Source organism: Pelodiscus sinensis, unplaced genomic scaffold (genome assembly GCF_049634645.1).
Source record: "Pelodiscus sinensis isolate JC-2024 unplaced genomic scaffold, ASM4963464v1 ctg87, whole genome shotgun sequence".
Classification (NCBI taxonomy): domain Eukaryota; kingdom Metazoa; phylum Chordata; order Testudines; family Trionychidae; genus Pelodiscus; species Pelodiscus sinensis.
In genome coordinates this window covers 282,796-300,724 of record NW_027466017.1, presented here as the reverse complement: position 1 = coordinate 300,724, position 17,929 = coordinate 282,796, and the positions used below count along the sequence as shown (strand labels likewise).

General features: G+C 48.8%; 2 protein-coding genes across 3 annotated transcripts; both read left to right on the top strand.

The window, feature by feature from the left end:
• Positions 1–60: 60 nt before the first annotated feature.
• LOC142825969 (uncharacterized) lies at positions 61–6,886 on the top strand. The gene is made up of 7 exons (XM_075918319.1): positions 61–199; positions 2,269–3,337; positions 3,971–4,039; positions 4,492–4,839; positions 5,963–6,085; positions 6,271–6,308; positions 6,747–6,886. The coding sequence occupies exons 2-7, from the start codon at positions 3,052–3,054 to the stop codon at positions 6,855–6,857; spliced, it is 975 nt and encodes a 324-aa protein (XP_075774434.1). The 5' UTR covers positions 61–199; positions 2,269–3,051; the 3' UTR covers positions 6,858–6,886.
• LOC142825972 (uncharacterized) lies at positions 6,804–14,832 on the top strand. Of its 2 annotated transcripts, XM_075918326.1 has the most exons (7): positions 6,804–6,943; positions 9,022–9,194; positions 9,790–9,858; positions 10,311–10,655; positions 11,850–11,972; positions 12,161–12,198; positions 13,051–14,832. In XM_075918326.1, the coding sequence occupies exons 2-7, from the start codon at positions 9,128–9,130 to the stop codon at positions 13,159–13,161; spliced, it is 753 nt and encodes a 250-aa protein (XP_075774441.1). In that variant the 5' UTR covers positions 6,804–6,943; positions 9,022–9,127; the 3' UTR covers positions 13,162–14,832. The 2 variants fall into 2 exon arrangements, with proteins under 2 accessions (XP_075774441.1, XP_075774442.1); XM_075918327.1 differs by lacking the exon at positions 6,804–6,943 and having other exon boundaries at positions 8,279–9,194; positions 12,164–12,198.
• The last annotated feature ends 3,097 nt before the right edge of the window (positions 14,833–17,929 follow it).

Genomic DNA, 17,929 nt, shown 5'->3' with positions numbered 1-17,929 from the left:
CACATAACAGTGGTTACATAAACTTAAGTGCATAGTTACATACACCAAGCTGCGTTTTATGTCATTCTAGAGATTTTGTTACATAAGCTTTGTTTTATAGCCGCGGCTAGGCCCTGATGTACACACTATATTACGTAACAGAAGATTCAGAGGGGTAGCCGTGTTCATCTGTAACAGAAAAAACAGGCCACATTCTCAGGTACGTCTACACGGCACCGTTATTTCGAGAGAAGTAGCGTTATTTCGAACAGCCACGCGAGCGTCGACACAGCCACTCCGTGATTTTGAAATTATTTCAAAATCACGGATGGCTAATTCCGATATCTGTAAACCTCATTCTACGAGGAGTAACGCCTCTTCCAAAATATGGCATGTGTAGATGCTCCATTGCTATTTTGAAATAGCCCCTCCCAGGGCTATTCTGAGTTATTTCTCCCCAGAGCCTCCTAGGGGTCTAAATTGAGACCACCCATCTACATTAGGGACTCATTTTGAGGTTTTCCTGCAGTGCAAACGTGCTATTTCGAAATAAGAACATAAAACAGCCATACGGGGTGAGACCAACAGTCCATCCAGCCCAGTATCCTGCAAACAGTGACCGATACCAGATGCCCCAGAGGGCAGGAACACAACAGGTAATCCTTACGTGATCCCTCCCCGTCACCCACTTCCAGAGAAACAGAGGCCAGGGACACCATTCCTACCCAGCCTGGCTAACAGCCAGGGCTCGACAAACCACAGCGAAATCCACTCACCAGCTCCTCACTGGGGCATGCACCAGACCTGCATTGCACATACACACACCACCAGTGAACGGGGAGACCGGCTGAAATCTACTCACCATGGGCGAGTAGATAAACGGATTTGTTGAGCCCTGCTAATAGCCATTGATGGACCTAACCTCCATGAATCTAGCTCTTTTTTGAACCCTGTTAAAGTTCTAGCCTTCACCACATCCTCTGGCGAGGAGTTCCACAGGTTGACTGTGCACTGAGTGAAGAAAAACGTCCTTTTGTTTGTTTTAAACCTGCTGCTTATAAATTTCATTGGGTGACCCCTAGTTCTTATATTGTAGGAATAAGTAAATAACTTATCCTGATTCACTCTTTCCACACCCATCAGGATTTTATAGACCTCTATCTTATCCCCCCTTAGTCTCTTTTCTAAGCTGAAAAGTCCAAGTCTTTTTAATCTCTCTTCATATGGGACCCGTTCCAAACCCCTCATTATGGGTTTGTCTATACTGCCACCCTAGTTCGAACTAAGGTGGCTAATGTAGGCATTCAAACTTGCTTCATTTGCATGTTCCCGGGTGCTGCCATTTTTAAATGCCCCGTAGTTCGAACTACCTGCCCGTGGATACATGTGGCATGGACTAGGTAGTTCGAATTAAATCGCCTAATTCAAACTACCGTTAAACCTCCTTGCATTGTAGACATACCCTATTTTAGTTACCCTTTTCTGAACCTTTTGAAATAAGGTTCTTTACTAAGTATTTCTTCTGGAATAGCTTATTTCGAAATAAGCATTCAGTGTAGACATATCCCTAATGACATAAAAAAAAACAAGCACTGGGTACTTAAAAGCATTTAATACCCACTCTGTCAGCTTCTTTTAGCATGGACATTCTGACAATTTTCTCCCTTTTTTCCCCCTTCTCCCTCCCCCTTCTTTCTCTGCTATTAATTTGGAAACTGGACCCTGGAACTCCATTCAGCTGAAGAAGTGGGTTGTGCCCACAAAAGTTCATGATCCCATCGACAGGTTTTGCTAGTCTCTAAGGTGCTGCAGGACTATTTGTTGTTTTTTAAGTTTTTGCATCTTAGAAGTGAGGGTATGTCTACACTACAGTGTTATTTCGAATTAACTTATTTGGAAATAGTTAATTCGAAATAAGCTAATTTGAAATAATGCATCTATACACAAAAACTAATTCGAAACAGCGTTTTTCTATTTCAAAATAGCGCGTCCACGCTGAGTGGACGCTGAACCGAAGTGCTGGCAGGGCATCAGGTTAGGCCCCCCTATTTTGAATTAAGTGTCTACACAGCACTTAATTCGGATTAACTATTTTGAATTTGGTGTTATTCCTCGTAGAATGAGGTTTACCAAATTCGAAATAAGTGCTCCACTATTTCAATTTAAAATCGAAAGAGCAGTTTGCATGTATAGACACTATTAAAGTAAATTCGTAATAATGGATGTTATTTCGAATTAACTTTGTAGTGTACACATACCCTTAGTTTTTGAATGAATCGTTTTCTTTAGCTTGGTAGGTTCCTTTGTAAGAGAAATGGCTTTCTCTGAAATGCACCGTCGTTTGTGCAAGTGAGTAATGTGTGAACGTGTCAAAAGACATAAGACGCCGGCCTCCCCCGACTCCTGATAGAATGGTTAACAAGGTGTGAACTCAAGCATGGGTCATATACTGGATGGCTGAAGAAGGGGAGAAGGAAAGACAAACTTGTGCGAATAAGAGAAACCAGCTGCAGCGACTCCACGGAGATGCATCGACGGAGCACGAGGAATGAAACCACCTTTGAAGTAAACACCAATCAGCAAATACATGATTCCCGCATGATGCTGCAAAACCCATAATGTTGAGATTTCCCCTATGAAAGTGTGTGTGTGTGTGTGTGTGGGGGGGGGGGGGGGTTGCCCTGAAATGTGGGCTGAATCCTGAGGAGACGACTTCAGGGCATCTGCTTGTGACTGACTGAACCCAGATCCTTCCTCGTGCCTTGCTTAACCGGCCACCAGGCTGGTACCAGGCTGGATGCCAGCGGCGGGACGTGCGTGTGTGCGGGAATGGAGGCAGATGCTGATTTCTCTGCTGTATTTGCAATCCATGTAGCGCGTTGACTCCTCCCCCGAAAAACATCCTGTGTGCTTATCAGCGTAACAGACAGGCCAGTTGACCCAGTGCTACAACGGGGGAACTAAGGGGAGCTAGGGGTCCGTTTCCCCTTCCCTCAATTCACAGGCCTCCGCAGCTCTGAGTAGAAGGGAATCCCCCACAGTTGTCGACAGGATGGGGTACAGGACTCATGGATGAGGGGAATGATCCATGCCACCAGGGAGCGTATGTGGTCCCAAACATGCACCCAGACGTCTGCCACATCTAGCAGCCCAGACACCAGCTTCTCCTTCCCTCCTCCCCTTATCTGGCCCATCTCAGAGGTGCTGACCACAGACGTTTCCGTCGGCCCTTGGGGGCTGATGCTGCCAGAGCTGAGCTGGCCCCGGAGAGCCACCCAGAGAGCAGGGACCATGGAGCAGCTGCCAGCCCTGAGCCCCGTCCTCTGCATCCTCCTCCTCGTCCCCATCTGGGCAGCAGGTAAGTCGGCAAACCCCGCCTAGATAGCCTGAGGATCCGTCTGTCCCCGAGGTCCTTCTGTCTGTCCCTCCCCATCCCTACAGCCATGGCTAGTCATCCCGTTTACATACCCACCTATCTAAATCCTTCCACCCCATCCTCTGTTCCCTGCCCATCCCTCCTCCTGGCTCTCCTTTCACCCTTCCCTCTAAAGTATTTCTCCCATCATCCTTTTCTGCACAGTATCTATCCTCCTCTGCTCTCGAACCCCAGAGACCTTTACCTGGCTGCAAAGGGAGCATATGGCGCCAATGTAAACTAGACTGGGTTTTACATCGGATTAGCTGACGGGGGCAGCTGTGCAGACAGGTTCATTCACTTCCTCAGCGAATGTGGAACTCCCTGGCGAGTGCGTGTTCAGGGAGCCCCTCGATGCTTCTAGCTCATGTTGCAACAACTGGGGCTTTTCGCTTTGGACGTGCCCGGTTCAATCCGCAGGATGCAGGCCAAGACGGAGGTCCCAGAAATGCATGAAAGTCTTCTCCCCGACTTGAAGGGCAGAAGTGACATTTACGAGTCCCTAGTCCAATCCCTGCACATCACAGGTCCCACAACCTCACCACCTGCTCTTGTGTTTTTCCCATCGAAATGAAGATGGCGCAGAAATTCCCGCTGGCTGCAGGAGACCGATCCCAAACATCAGTGGGTCTGCCCAGAGTACAGGTGAGTTTGTTGCGGCATTCGGGGATACGGCTCTTGATCAAGTGACCAAAATGGCAGGATTCATCGAGCGTCTGGGATTACAGATCATCCTTGGGGACTGATCCACGTGGAGTTAGGGAACGTGGGACAAAAATGGAGAACAGATGAATGAATTAACCAACAGGGGTCCAGGAATGAAAGGCTGGATGGATTGGATTGACCAATGGACGGAAGGGCCTGTGACTGGAAAATGGATGGATGGTTCTGTGACCATTGGTTGGGTGGATGTAGGGTTAAAATATGGATGGATGGATGAGAAGCGGAGAGACAGATGCTGCTAACAAATTAGGGAGGGGGGAGTTGACTTCTGCACTCAGCAACACAGTGACTTATTCTCTCTCCAGAGCCCAGGGCAGGTCTATCCCATCGCACGGGTGGCCCAGAGTGTGACGCGGGTTCTCTCTCGTCCCCAGATGGTCTGAACATCTCCCAGGAACCCAGGTCCCTTAACACGACAGTTGGGGACCACATGACCCTGAATTGCACCTTTCGGGCCAGAAAGAATGACACAGTGAATGTGCTTTGGCTTGGTGGAACTGGAGAAGACCTGTGGCTGGTTCGTAATCATTCCTGCTACAAGGGCCGGCTCAACGTGTCCAGTCAGGAGGAAAACAGGAATGGGACAGCAACCCTGACCCTGTTGAAGCTGGAGCGGCGGGACTCCGGCTTCTATTACTGCTGCATCAAAATCAACAACGACAGTGCAAAGACAGGAGAAGGCACCAAGCTAACAGTGATTCGGAGAAACCAAGGTGTGACTGGTGAGAGGTGGGATGCGGGACGGGGCATATACCTGCTTAGACGTTGCTGGCTCTGATCCAGCCCCAAGGTGGGGAACTGGCTGACTCGGGGGGAGGAAAATGGGACGTGGGGCTGGCTCCTATTCCGAGTGGAGATGACAAATCCTTGAGTGATGCTCCTGCAGTGGCAGGATGTCAGGTTTCAATTAAACAATCTCCCAAAACTGGTTAGAGGCAACTTTTGTGCCTAATTCTCACAGGCAGCAGCTCTGGTCTGGCTCACATCTTGCCAGGATCTGCAAGGGGAGGGAGAGGTGGCTAGAAATTGAGCCCCGCACTTCTGCCAAGAGGCACCAGATACTCAGAGATGGGAGATGTGTCGCTCTCCTTCTTCCCTCGCTATTGGTTTTCTAGTCTGCAGAAGATAAGGGTATAACTGACGCCCCACTGACTCACCGCAGGGTGATCAGACTTGTGGGCAGCTGTGAAGGGCTTTGCAAGATGTGGAGATAGGGGAAGTTTACTCACCATGTTTGCTGAAGAGGAAATAGGTCACTTCGTGCAGGGGCATATGAGAGGTGCACAAAACCTCTGATCCAGAGACACAGAGAGGCCCACACAGGTCCAGGAATTAACCAGACCCTGGAACCCACATGGCACCAGCCTGCGTTCTGTTGTGCCCCTCACTTGAGATTCTGTCTCGCTGGCCCCAGATGGGAATGGAAGGTGAAGACCACTAGCACAGATGCGCAACTGGCTATGTCATACTCCTCAGCATCCCAACAGGCCTCTCCTGTGCCTCCTCAATTGGGGAGCAACTCTGTGGTTGCTCCAGATTCGCTGAGATCAGAATCCAGATTAACTCCTTTGGAGTCAGCGGGCTGACTCTGGATTCACACCACAATTACTGAGACAAGGCCATGATTGCCTGAGCCTCCGGGAGCATCATTCCAGATTTAGATCAAGTTCTTGGAGATCAGACTTCCGGCCCTGATTCTGCTGACATCCTGGGAGTCACTCCGGATTCACACCGGGTCCACCGAGACCGGAATCCAATGTGAGAAAGCACTACGCCGGAAACAGCTTCCTAAGGCCCTTCCCAGCTGAGGTTCCTGCTGACGTTCACACCCTTCCTTTGCTATAGAAAACAGAAAGGGACTGAATCCAGATGCCGGCACTGAACTCACCGTCTACAGAGCTGTGGTTGCCCTCGCAGGTGTCAGCATCGTCATCCTCATTGCCACCCTCCTGCTGCGCAGACGCACAGGTATTTACTCTTCCCACCGTGCTCCCTCCATCTGCCTGGGCCCCCCTCCTTTGGCATTCACGTCTCCTCCGTCCTGCTGGTGCAAGTGGGCTGGTAGCTTCCGACGTACATTCCCCATCTGTTCAGTCCGTATGCTTCCGTTCATCTCTCCGCCAGTAACCCTCGCCTCCTCCTTTCCTCCCCAGCAGCCGTTCCAGAGACCCAGAAGCAGCTGCCGGCCAAGGTAAGACCGTTAATATCAGAGCCTGAATTTAACTGGGTGGTGTTGTCTGTGTCCAGCCAGTGCCGATGTGTGGTCTTGTGCCTCTGGTAGAAACCTGTAGAACGTGTGAGGGGGGCATTAGCACTTAGATATCACAGTCACGGAACTGCAAAAGAATAGGAGATTATCTGTCATCTAAAACCAGGTTTTTCAAACCTTGAGGTCGTCGGGGGATACATTAACTTGTCTACGTATCTGCCTAGTTTTACAGCAGGCCATATAAAAAGCAACGTTAAAAATAGCACAAGCTAAAATTACATGCAAGCGGTGACTTACTTTTACTGCTCTGTACACACTAGACACTGAAATGTAAGGACAATATTTAGATTTAATTCATAACTATATGGTAAAAAAATCACAACAAGGATGTGGCTGTGACTTTGTTTATGTCTCCAACAGGGGGAAAGCAGAGCTAGCGAGGATGCGAGCGAGGGGCTGCACTATGGCGAGATCACATTCCAGGCTCCGGCTCACACAGAATATGCCTCCATCCAGACTCAGCAGCTCTGAAGAGCCAGACCTGGCCATGAAGGAAATGGAGACGCAGGGAACGGGATGGGAACAGGCTTCATGCAACCTGGGAGTCATCTCCCAGGGTCAGTGCTGGCTTAGTCAAAATGCTGAGACTTTCGCTTCTGGACAGGGATAGGTGTGGGAGGCTGGGCCAGGCCTCCAGCTGGTGCCAATCAGCCGCTGGTCCATGGGTGTTGGCCCCTGGCTGGTCTGAACTGTGTCACTCCTCTCACCCAGAGGCAAGGTACAGTGCAGCCCAGGAGCCTGGCCTGCACAAAATGAGATCTCCTTTCAGAACTCTCGGGTGAATGCCATCCGGTCCCGGTGACTTGTTGCTTGTTTAGTTTATCAATTTCTTCGAAAACCTCCTCTAATGACACCTCAATCTGGGACAATTCCTCAGACCTGTTGCCCAAAAAGAATGGCTCAGGTTTAGAAATCTCCCCAGTATCCTCAGCCGTGAAGACCAAAGGAAAGAATTCATTTAGTTTCTCTGCAATGACCTTATCATCGTTGAGTGCTCCTTTAGCATCTCGATTGTCCAGGGGTCCCACCAGTTCTTTAGTCGGCTTCCTGCTTCTGAAGTACTTAAAAACATTTTGTTATTACTTTTTGAGGTTTTGGCTAGCTGCTCTTCAAATTCATTTTTGGCTTTCCTTATTATATTTTTATACTTAATTTGACAAAGTTTATGCTCCTTTCTATTTTCCTCACTAGGATTTAACTTCCACTTTTTAAATGATGCGTTTTTATCTCTCAATGCTTCTTTAATTTGCTTGTTATGCCATGGTGGCAGTTTTGTTGGTTCTATTACTGTGTTTTTTTGATGTGGAAGTATACATTTAAACTGGGCCTCTATTATCGTGTCTTTGAAAAGTTTCCATGCAGCTTGCAGGGATTTTACTTTGGGCACTACATCTTTTAATTTCTGTTCAACTAACCTCCATCCATCTGTCCATCCACTCACCCTAGCTCAATCTATCCATCCATCCTCCCACCCTACCTCCATCCATCCAACCAACCATCCATCCCATCTCTCCCTCCTCTCATCCTAGCTCCAGCTATCCATTCTCCAGTCCTACTTCCATCCCCTCCACCCTTTCTTCCTACATCCTGTCTGTTCAGCCATCCACCCCCCATTTCTATCCCTGCCCCCCTCAATCCCCACCGCTCTACTTAGCCCCAGAGTGGATCCATCCCGCCATTCGTTTACCCCATGAGCCACGACTCCATGGGAAAGGCACCTGGTTTCTGCGGCGACCCGCCAATGTCGGGGATCCGTCCCCTGCAGGCAGTGGGAATTGCTGCCGCGGCTTCATGGGCATGAAACAGAGGAGGAGAGTTTAGCGCTGGTCATGCAAAAACGAAGGGCCCAACCGCACAGCATCCCCGGGCTGGGAACAGAGCTCACGTCTCCCCGGGATGCCATACAATGGGAATGGGGGGGTTAGGAGATTCGTGGGCTGGCACCCCCTAGAGGGGACAGGCCCCTGCCCTGTTCCCTGGCCCCCATGAACCACCTCCTGTCCTGCAAATTACCTCTGCCCGTCACAGTCAGCGCGGTGCCGGTGCCCGTCTCCTGCTGGCCCTGCGGGTGGGTGATGTAGCAGCGGTAGAGATCCGAATCCCTCTCCATCAGCTCCGACAGGGTCACCGTGGCCTCCGCCCGGCCCTGCTGCTGCTGCTGGCCCTCGTCCAGCCGCCCCTGGTAGAAGGGGTGGGAGGGGTCCAGAACCGCAACCTCGCTGCAGCTCTGAGCCCAGGTGACGTGGGTCCCACTCCAGTTGTGGCTGGGAAAGATGCAGCTCAGGATGACGCTGCCCCTGGCTGGGGCACTCGCCGTGGTGGGGAGCTGTTGGAGCCCCCAGGTCTGTGGGGAGCAGCATGAGCCATGTGTTGGTCAGTGGCCAGGGCCTGGGCCGCCCCCTGGCACCATGCGGTGCTGTCTACATCTGCCTGTCTGTCCCCCGGCCTTTCCGCAGCAGGGTCTGCCAAAACTGTGGATGGGATGGGGTCCTGGACCAATGGAAGAGGGGAATGATCCATGCCACCGGGAGGAGGGGGGCGCATGTGGTCCCAAACATGCACTCAGCCGTCTGCCACATCTAGCAGAACAGACAGACACCAGCTCCTCCTCCTCCCCTTATCTGGCCCATCTCAGAGGTGCTGACCACAAACGCTTCCATCTGCCCTTGGAGCCTGATGCTGCTGGAGGAGGCTGAGCTGAGCTGAGCTGGCCCTGCAGAGCCGCCCAGAGAACAGGGACCATGGAGCAGCTGCCAGCACTGAGCCCCGTCCTCTGCATCCTCCTCTTCTTCCCCATCTGGGCAGCAGGTATGTTGGCAAACCCCGCCTAGATAGCCCGAGGGCCAGTCTGTCCCCATTCCTACAACCATAACTAGCCATCCCGATTACATACCCACCTCTCTAAACTAATCTCTCCACCCCACCCTCTGCTCCGAGTCCATCCCTGCTCCTGCTGCCTCTCCTTCCACCATTCTCTCGACACTATCTCTCCCATTATCCTTCTCCTCACAGTATCTATCTATCCTCCCCTGCTCTTGAACACCACAGAGACCTTTAGCTTGATATAAGGGCAGCATGTGGCGCCAGTGTAAACTAGACTGGGTTTCACATCGGATTAGCTGACGGGGGCAGCTGTGCAGACAGGATCGTTCACTTCCTCAGTGAACGTGGAACTCCTTGGCGAGTGCGTGTTCAGGGAGCCACTCCGTGCTTCCACCTCAGGCTGCAACAACTGGGGCTTTTCGCTTTGGAGGTGCCCAGTTCACTCCACACGGTGCTGGCCAAGACGGTGGCCCCCACTTAAAGGGCAGAAGGGACAATTACAACTCCCTCGTCCAACCCCTGCACATCGCAGGCCCTAGAACCTCACCACTCACTCGTTTTTTTTTTCATTCAAACAAAGAGGGCGCAGAAATTCCTGCCGGCTGCAGGAGACCGATCCAAAACATCAGTGGGTCTGCCCAGAGTCCAGGTGAGCTTGCTGTGGAGTTCGGGGATACGGCTCTTGATCAAGTGACCAAAATGGCAGGATTTATCGAGCATCTGGGATTACAGATCTTCCCTGGGGACAGATCCATGTGGAGTTAGGGAGTGTGGGACTAACATGGAGGACAGAAGAATGAATTGACCAACAGGGGTCCAGGAAGGAAAGGCTGGATGGATTGGATTGACCAATGGATGGAAGGGCCTGTGATTGGAAAATGGATGGATGGTTCTGTGACCACTGGATGGGTGGATGTAGGGTTAAAATATGGATGGATGGATGAGAAGCAGAGAGACAGATGCTGCTAACAAATTAGGGAGGGGGGAGTTGACTTCTGCACTCAGCAAGACAGTGACTTATTCTCTCTCCTGAGCCCAGGGCGGGTCTACCCCATCGCATGGGTGGGCCAGTGTGTGACGCGGGTTCTCTCTCGTCCCCAGATAATCTGAACGTCTCCCAGGAACCCAGGTCCCTCAACTTGACAGTTGGGGACCACATGACCCTGAATTGCACCTTTCAGATCAGAAAGAACGACACAGTGAATGTGCTTTGGCTTGGTGGAACTGGAGAAGACCTGTGGCTGGTTCGTAATCATTCCTGCTACAACGGCCGGCTCAACGTGTCCAGTCGGGTAGAAAACAGGAATGGGACGGCAACCCTGACTCTGTTTAAGCTGGAGCGGCGGGACTCCGGCTTCTATTACTGCTGCATCAAAATCAATGACACAGCAAAGACAGGAGGAGGCACCGAGCTAACAGTGATGTGGAGAAACCAAAGTGTGACTGGTGAGAGGCGGGATGCGGGACGGGGCATATACCCCCTGAGAGGCTGCTGGCTCTGATCCAGCCCCACTGTGGGGAACTGGCTGACTCGGGGGGTGGAAAATGGGACGTGGGGCTGGCTCCTATTTCGACTGGAGATGACAAATTCCTGTGTGATGCTTGTACGGAGGCGGGTTGTCAGGTTTAAATTAAACAATCTCCTCAGCTGATGAGAGGTAGTTTTTGTGCCAAATTCTCGCGGGCAGCAGCTCTGGTCTGGCTCATGTCTTGCTGGGATCTGGAGGGAGGGAGGGGGAAAGGGGAAAGGAGGAAGGAGTGGCTGGAAACTCAGCCCCACAGTTCTCCCGAGAGTCACTGGACACTCACAGATGGGAGATGTGTCACTATCCTACTTTCCTCGCTATTGGCTTTCTAGTCTGCAGAAGATGAGGGTATACCTCAGGCCCCACTGACTCACTGCAGGGTGACCAGATTCGTGGGCAGCTGTAAAGGGCTTCGCAAGATGTGGAGATAGGGGAAGTTCTCTCGCCACGTTTGCTGAAGAGGAAATTGGTCACTTTGTGCAGGGGCATGTGAGAGGAGCACACAGTCCCTGAAGCAGAGACACAGAGAGGCCCACACAGATACAGGAATTAACAAGAGACCCATAGCAAGGCAGGCACACATCCAGAGAGAGAGCAGAATCGCCCTAGGACCCACACAGCACCAGCCTGCATTCTGCTGCGCCCCTCTCGAGATTCTCTCGCGCGGGCCCCAGGTGGGAATGGAAGGTGATGACCACTAGCACAGAAGGGCATCTGGCTACGTCACACGCCTCAACATCCCAACCGGCCTCTCCTCTGCCTCCTCAATTTGGGACCAACTCCACAGACATCCCTGGGGTTGCTCCAGATTCGCTGAGATCAGAATCCAGATTAACTCCTTTGCAGTCAGCAGGCTGACTCTGGATTCACACCACAATCACTGAGACAAGGCCATGATTGCCTGAGCCTCCGGGGGCATCATTCCAGATTTAGATCAAGTTCTTGGAGATCAGACTTCAGCCCTGATTCTGCTGATGTCCTGGGAGTCACTCCGGATTCACACTGGGTTCAGCAAGACCAGAATCTAATGTGACAAAATAGTACGCTAGAAACAGCTTCCTAAGGCCCTTCCCAGCAGATTCTTGCCAATGTTAATACTCTTCCTTTTCTTTAGAAGACAGAAAGGAATTGAATCCAGATGCCGGCACTGAACTCACCGTCTACAGAGCTGTGGTTGCTCTTGCAGGTGTCAGCATCGTCATCCTAGTTATTGCCCTCCTGCTGCGCAGATGCACAGGTATTTACTCTTCCTGCAGTGCTCCCTCCATCTCCCTGGGCCCGCCTCCTTTGACATCGATGTCTCCTCCGTCCTGCTGGTGCAAGTGGGCTGGTAGCTTCTGATGTACATTCCCCATCCTCTGTTCAGTCCGTATGCTTCCGTTCATCTCTCCGCCAGTAACCCTCGCTTCCTCCTTTCCTCCCCAGCAGCTGTCCCAGAGACCCAGCAGCAGCCGGCGGTCAAGGTGAGACCATTAATATCAGAGCCTGAATTTAACTGGGTGGTGTTGTCCGTGTCCAGCCAGTGCTGATGTGTAGTCTTGTGCCTCTGGTAGAAACCTGACCTGTAGAACGTGGGCATTAGCACTTAGATATCACAGTCATGGAACTGCAAAAGAATAGGAGATTATCTGTCATCTAAAACCAGAGGTTTTCAAAACCTGAGGTCTTCGGGAGATACATCTACTTGTCTAATTATTTGCCTAGTTTTACAGCAGGCCACATAAAAAGCAACATTAAAAATAGCACAAGCTAAACTTATATGCAAACGGTGGCTTGCTTCTACTGCTCTGTACACACTAGACACTGAAATGTAAGGACAATATTTAGTTTTAGTTCATAACCATATGGTAAAAAGATCACAGCAAGGATGTGGCTGTGACACCTTTGTACATTGCAGTCTGATTTTGGAAGCCAGGAATTTTTCAGTGAGGTGAAACGGAGAGTACACAAGCCATATCTGACTCCTGGAGGGAAGGAGTAGTCTGGGAAGATTGAGAACCACTGATGTAGACAGATGTGGGGCTAGTCAGACACATCTGTATGCAGAGATGAGTGTGCTGAAAGAATCTCAACTCCCAGCCCCTCTGTTATTCTAGCCCTGGGCTCCTTTCTCCACACACAGCCTGGATGGTGCCTCACTATCCCACCCTGTAGCCACCTGGGGCCGTCCATCATGGAGCAATGGCACACAGGGCTCCCACCATGCCGCTGGGGTGTGTGTCCGTTTCATCCCTTCCTACTTAAATGCACGGAAGGGGCAGGAAAGTCGGCGGCGGGGGGTGGAGCCCGGGTGAATTTGTTTGTGTCTCCAACAGAGGGAAAGCAGATGTGGCGAGGACACGAGCGAGGGGCTGCATTATAGCGAGATCGCATTCCAGGCTCCAGCTCACACAGAATACGCCTCCATCCGGATCCGGCAGCTCTGAAGAGCCAGACCTGGCCGTGAAGGAAAGGGAAATGCAGGGAACAGGATGGAAACAGGCTTCATGCAACCTTGGAGGCATCTCCCAGGGTCAGTGCTGGCTTAGTCAAAATGCTGAGACTTTTGCTTCTGGACAGGGATAGGTGTGGGAGGCTGGGCCAGGCCTCCAGCTGGTGCCAATCAGCTGCTGCTCCATGGGTGTTGGTCCCCGACTGATCTGCACTGTGTCACTCCTCTCACCCAGAGACATGGTACAGTGCAGCCCAGGAGTCTGGCCTGCACAAAATGAGGTCTCCAAATTCCAAAGCAGTGCCTAATGGGAGTTGAAGTTCCCTCATTCTGGATGGGAGCATGTGTCTTGGCTGGTCCACACCTCCCACAATGTCATAGGAGTCTCTGGCAGTGATGTCTCGTGGGAGATGTCGTGTGGCCCTGGCGTGACAACTCCCACAGGCACCGTGTTGAATCCAAACCGTTCGGTTTTTGAGGTTACACCCAAACATTCTCCACAGAAGAAAAAAGATGTGTGCTGAAATTTTTTGGGGGAAAGGAGGTGTCCTTTTTTCCAGCCAGCTCTAAATCAGAGATTCATTTTTTTTTCCTGCTGCCTCTTTCTTGAATGAAAAAAAATGAGCACTGGAAAGGTGTTTCTAGGTCACCACCAACTTGCTGGCACCCGCTAAGTGTTCTATATAGCCGTGTGCCAGGCTGTGAGCAAATGAGGTTCTGTGTTGTTATCAAACTCAAAATCAAACTGCCTGAGAGTGTGTGGGGAGGGTTTGTAATTGAAACAGAGAGCGGAGCAGCAGCATGAAAAAGCATCTGCGTGTAAGGAAATATGTATAGTTGGGATTATTCCCCTCCCTCCCCCCGCCATGTGCATTACTTTGCATTTATCAACATTAAAATTCATTTGCCGTTTTGTTGCCCAATCACGTAGTTTCGTGAGGTCCTTTTGAAGCTCTTCACGGTCTGCTTTGTTCTTAACCATCTTGAGTAGTTTAGTATCCTCTGCAAATTTTGCCACCTCTGTTTACCTCTTTCTCCAGATCACTTACAAATTTGTTGACCAGGATTAGTCCCAGTATGGACTCCTGTGGGACACCACTACTTACCTTTCTCCATTCTGAGAACTGACAGTTTATTCTTAACCAGTTAAAAAAGACAGAAACAAAGGGTATCAATCCATGAAAGGACCTTCTCTCTTATCTCATGACAATTTACTTTACTTGAGAGACTTTGGTGGGGGACCTTGTCAAAGGCTTTCTGGAAATCTAAGTACACTACATCCACTGGATCCCCTTGTCCACATTTGTTGACCCACGCAAAGACTTTAGTAGATTAATAAGGCATGAATTCCCTTTACAGAAACCATGTTGACTTTCCCCCAACAAATTATGTTCATCTATGTGCCTGACAATTTTATTCTTTACTATAGCTTCAACTAATTTGACTGGTACTGACGTTAGACTTAACGGTCTGTAATTGCCAGGATCACCTATAGAGCCCTTTTTAAAAATTGGCGTCACGTTAGCTATCTGCCAGTCATTAGGTACAGAAGCTGACTGAAAGGATAGGTTACAAACCACAGTTAGTAGTTCCGTAGTTTCACATTTGAGTTCTTTCAGAACTCTTGGGTGAATGTCATCTGGTCCCGGTGACTTGTTACTGTTTAGTTTATGCAAAATGCAGGACAATGTAGCACTTTAAAGACTAACAAGATGGTTTGTTAGATGATGAGCTTTCGTGGGCCAGACCCACTTCCTCAGATCAAATAGTGGAAGTGGGTCTGGCCCACGAAAGCTCATCATCTAACAAACCATCTTGTTAGTCTTTAAAGTGCTACATTGTCCTGCATTTTGCTTCAACTACCCCAGACTACCCCAGACTAACTACCCCAGACTAACACGGCTACATTTCTATCACTGTTTAGTTTATCAATTTGTTCCAAAACCTCCTCTAATGACACCTCAGTCTGGGACAATTCCTCAGACCTGTTGCCCAAAAAGAATGGCTCAGGTTTGGGACTCTCCCTAACATCCTCCGCCGAGAAGACCGAAGCAAAGAATTCATTTAGCTCCTCTGCAATGACTTTATCATCTTTGAGTGCTCCTTCAGCATCTCGATCGTCCAAGGGCCCCATAGGTTGTTTAGCCAGCTTCCTGCTTCTAATGAACTTGAAAAACATTTTGCTATTACTTTTTTAGATTCGGCTAGCTGTTCTTCAAACTCCTTTTTGGCTTTTCTTATTGCAATTTTACACTTAATTTGACAAAGTTTATGCTCCTTTCTATTTTCTAGGATTAGATTCTATTTTCTAGGATTTAACTTCCACTTTTTAAAGGATGCCTTTTTATCTCTCAATGCTTCTTTTACTTGGTTGTTAGGGCACAGTGGTGGGTTTTTTTTTGGTTTTCTTACTGTGTTTTTTGCTGTGGAGGTATAAATTTAAATTGGGCCTCTATTATGATGTCTTTGAAAAGTGTCCATGCAGCTTGCAGGGATTTTACTTTGGGCACTGCATCTTTTAATTTCTGTTCAACTAACCTCCTCATTTTTGTGTAGTTCCCTTTTCTGAAATTCAGTGCCACAGTGCTGGGCTGCTGAGCTGTGTTTCCCACAACAGGGATGTTAAATGTTATTTCCTTTTGGTCACTATTTCCAAGCGGTCCAGTTATATTTACCTCTTGGACCAGATCCTGCGCTCCGCTTAGGAATAAATAAAAAATTGCCTCTCCCCTTGTGGGTTCCAGAATCAGCTGTCCCAAGAAACAGTCATTTAAGGTATCAAGAAACTTCATCCCTGCATCCTGTCCTGAAGTGATGTGTACCCAATCAATATGGGGATAGTTGAAATCCCCCTCTATTACTGAGTATTTAATTTTTATAGCCTCTCTAATCTCCCTTAGCATTTCACAGTCATTATCACTGTCCTGATCAGTAATATATCCCTACTGCTATATTCTTATTGGAACATGGAATCCCTTATTGGAGATTCTATGGACTATTTTGGTTCATTTAAGGTTTTTATTTCATTTGATTCTACATTTTTTTTCATGTATAGTGTCACTCCCTCCCCCCCCCCATGACCCGTTCTGTCCATCCGATATGTTATACCCTGGTATGACTGTCTCTCATTTATTGTCCTTAATCCACCAAGTTTCTATGATGTCTATTATATCAATACCCTTTTTTAATCTGAGGAATTCTAGTTCAGTGTTTTTCAACATTTTTTTTATAAAGTACTGCTTTAAAAAAAAGTTATAATTACATCCTTTTTAAAATATATAAGTACCCCCAGTACCTACAGTTTTCAGACACACAATTTTTTTTCCTTCTATTGCAACACATTTGTTTAAACAATTTAATCTTACCTTGGTGGGCGATGAAGTATTTGGGTGTAAAAAGTACAAAAATTATCAAGCGCTGTAAAATTTAAAACAAAAATTCAGTTTTCTTCAAATGTCAGTTGTGTTAACATACCTCCCAGACTTCTCTCACATAGCCCCAAGGGTTCTCGTACCACTGGTGGAGTAACACTGCTCTAGTTCACCCATCTTATTATTTAGACTTCTAGCGTTTGTGAATAAGCACTTTAAAATTTTGTCTCTATTTATCTGACGTTTCCTAATGTGTTTAGACTCTTTTCATTTGATTGTTTCTCATCTGATGCAAACCATATTTTATCATCTTCCATCCTCTCCTTTTTACTAGAACATAACGAATCTCTATTAATAGACCCTCCCCTTAGAGATGTGCATCTGTCGGCTTTCTCCCAGCCCTTAGTTTAAAAACTGCTCTACAACCTTTTTAATGTTAAGTGCAAGCAGTCTGGTTCCATTTTGATTTAGAGGAAGCCCATCTTTCCTGTATAAGCTTCCCCCTTTCCCTAAAGTTTCCCCAGTTCCTAATAAATGTAAACCTTTCCTCCCTACACCATCATCTCATCCATGTATTGAGACAGAAACTCTGCCTGCCTACCTGGCCCTACACGTGGAACTAGAAGTGTTTCAGAGAACGCTACCATAGAGGTCCTGGATTTCAATCTCTTTCTAGCAGTCTAAATTTGGCCTCCAGGACCTCTCTCCTACTTCACTGGTACCTACATATAACATGGCCACTGGCTCCTCTCCCACACTACACATAAGTCTGTCTAGATGTCTTGAGAGAGCTGCAACCTTTGCACCAGGCAGACAAGTCACCATATGGTTCTCCCAGTCATCACAAACCCAGCTGTTTCTAATGATCGAATCTCGTATTACTAACACGTCTTTTTCATTGTCATTATGAAAAGATACCATAACATTCTCTGGAAGGAGGGATCCAAATATGGGATCATTTCCCTCTGTTCCAGCTGAATGTTCTCCTTCCTTGAGTCTTTCACCCTCCGCTACAGCACAGGGGTTGTCTGACCGGAGGTGGGACCATTCTACGGTGTCCCGGAAAATCTCATCTATGTACCTCTCTGCCTCTCTTAGTTCCTCTAGTTCAGCCATCCTGCCCTCCAAAGACTGTACGTACTCTCTGAGGGCCAGGAGCTCCTTGAACCGAATGCACATAGACGCCACCCGCCCATAGGGCAGGTAATCATACATCCTACATTGGGTACAATGAACAGGATGGCTCCCACTTTGCTGCTGGGCTTGTGCCTATGACCTCTCCTGTAGGTAATTAGATTCTTGATAGGTTTTTTTTTATTACAATCGGGTAGTTTTGGTTTTAGTTTGAAAGAAGTGTTAAAGAATGCCAAGTGTAGCTAGCCCCCTTCAAAC

Coding starts and splice junctions, on each gene's coding strand:
- LOC142825969 (XM_075918319.1), top strand. CDS start 3,052: ATGAGGGGAATGATCCATGCCACCAGGGAGCGTATGTGGTCCCAAACA. Junction 4,040..4,491: donor TGGGTCTGCCCAGAGTACAG/GTGAGTTTGTTG, acceptor TCTCGTCCCCAG/ATGGTCTGAACATCTCCCAG. Junction 4,840..5,962: donor GAGAAACCAAGGTGTGACTG/GTGAGAGGTGGG, acceptor CCTTTGCTATAG/AAAACAGAAAGGGACTGAAT.
- LOC142825972 (XM_075918326.1), top strand. CDS start 9,128: ATGGAGCAGCTGCCAGCACTGAGCCCCGTCCTCTGCATCCTCCTCTTC. Junction 9,859..10,310: donor TGGGTCTGCCCAGAGTCCAG/GTGAGCTTGCTG, acceptor TCTCGTCCCCAG/ATAATCTGAACGTCTCCCAG. Junction 10,656..11,849: donor GAGAAACCAAAGTGTGACTG/GTGAGAGGCGGG, acceptor CCTTTTCTTTAG/AAGACAGAAAGGAATTGAAT.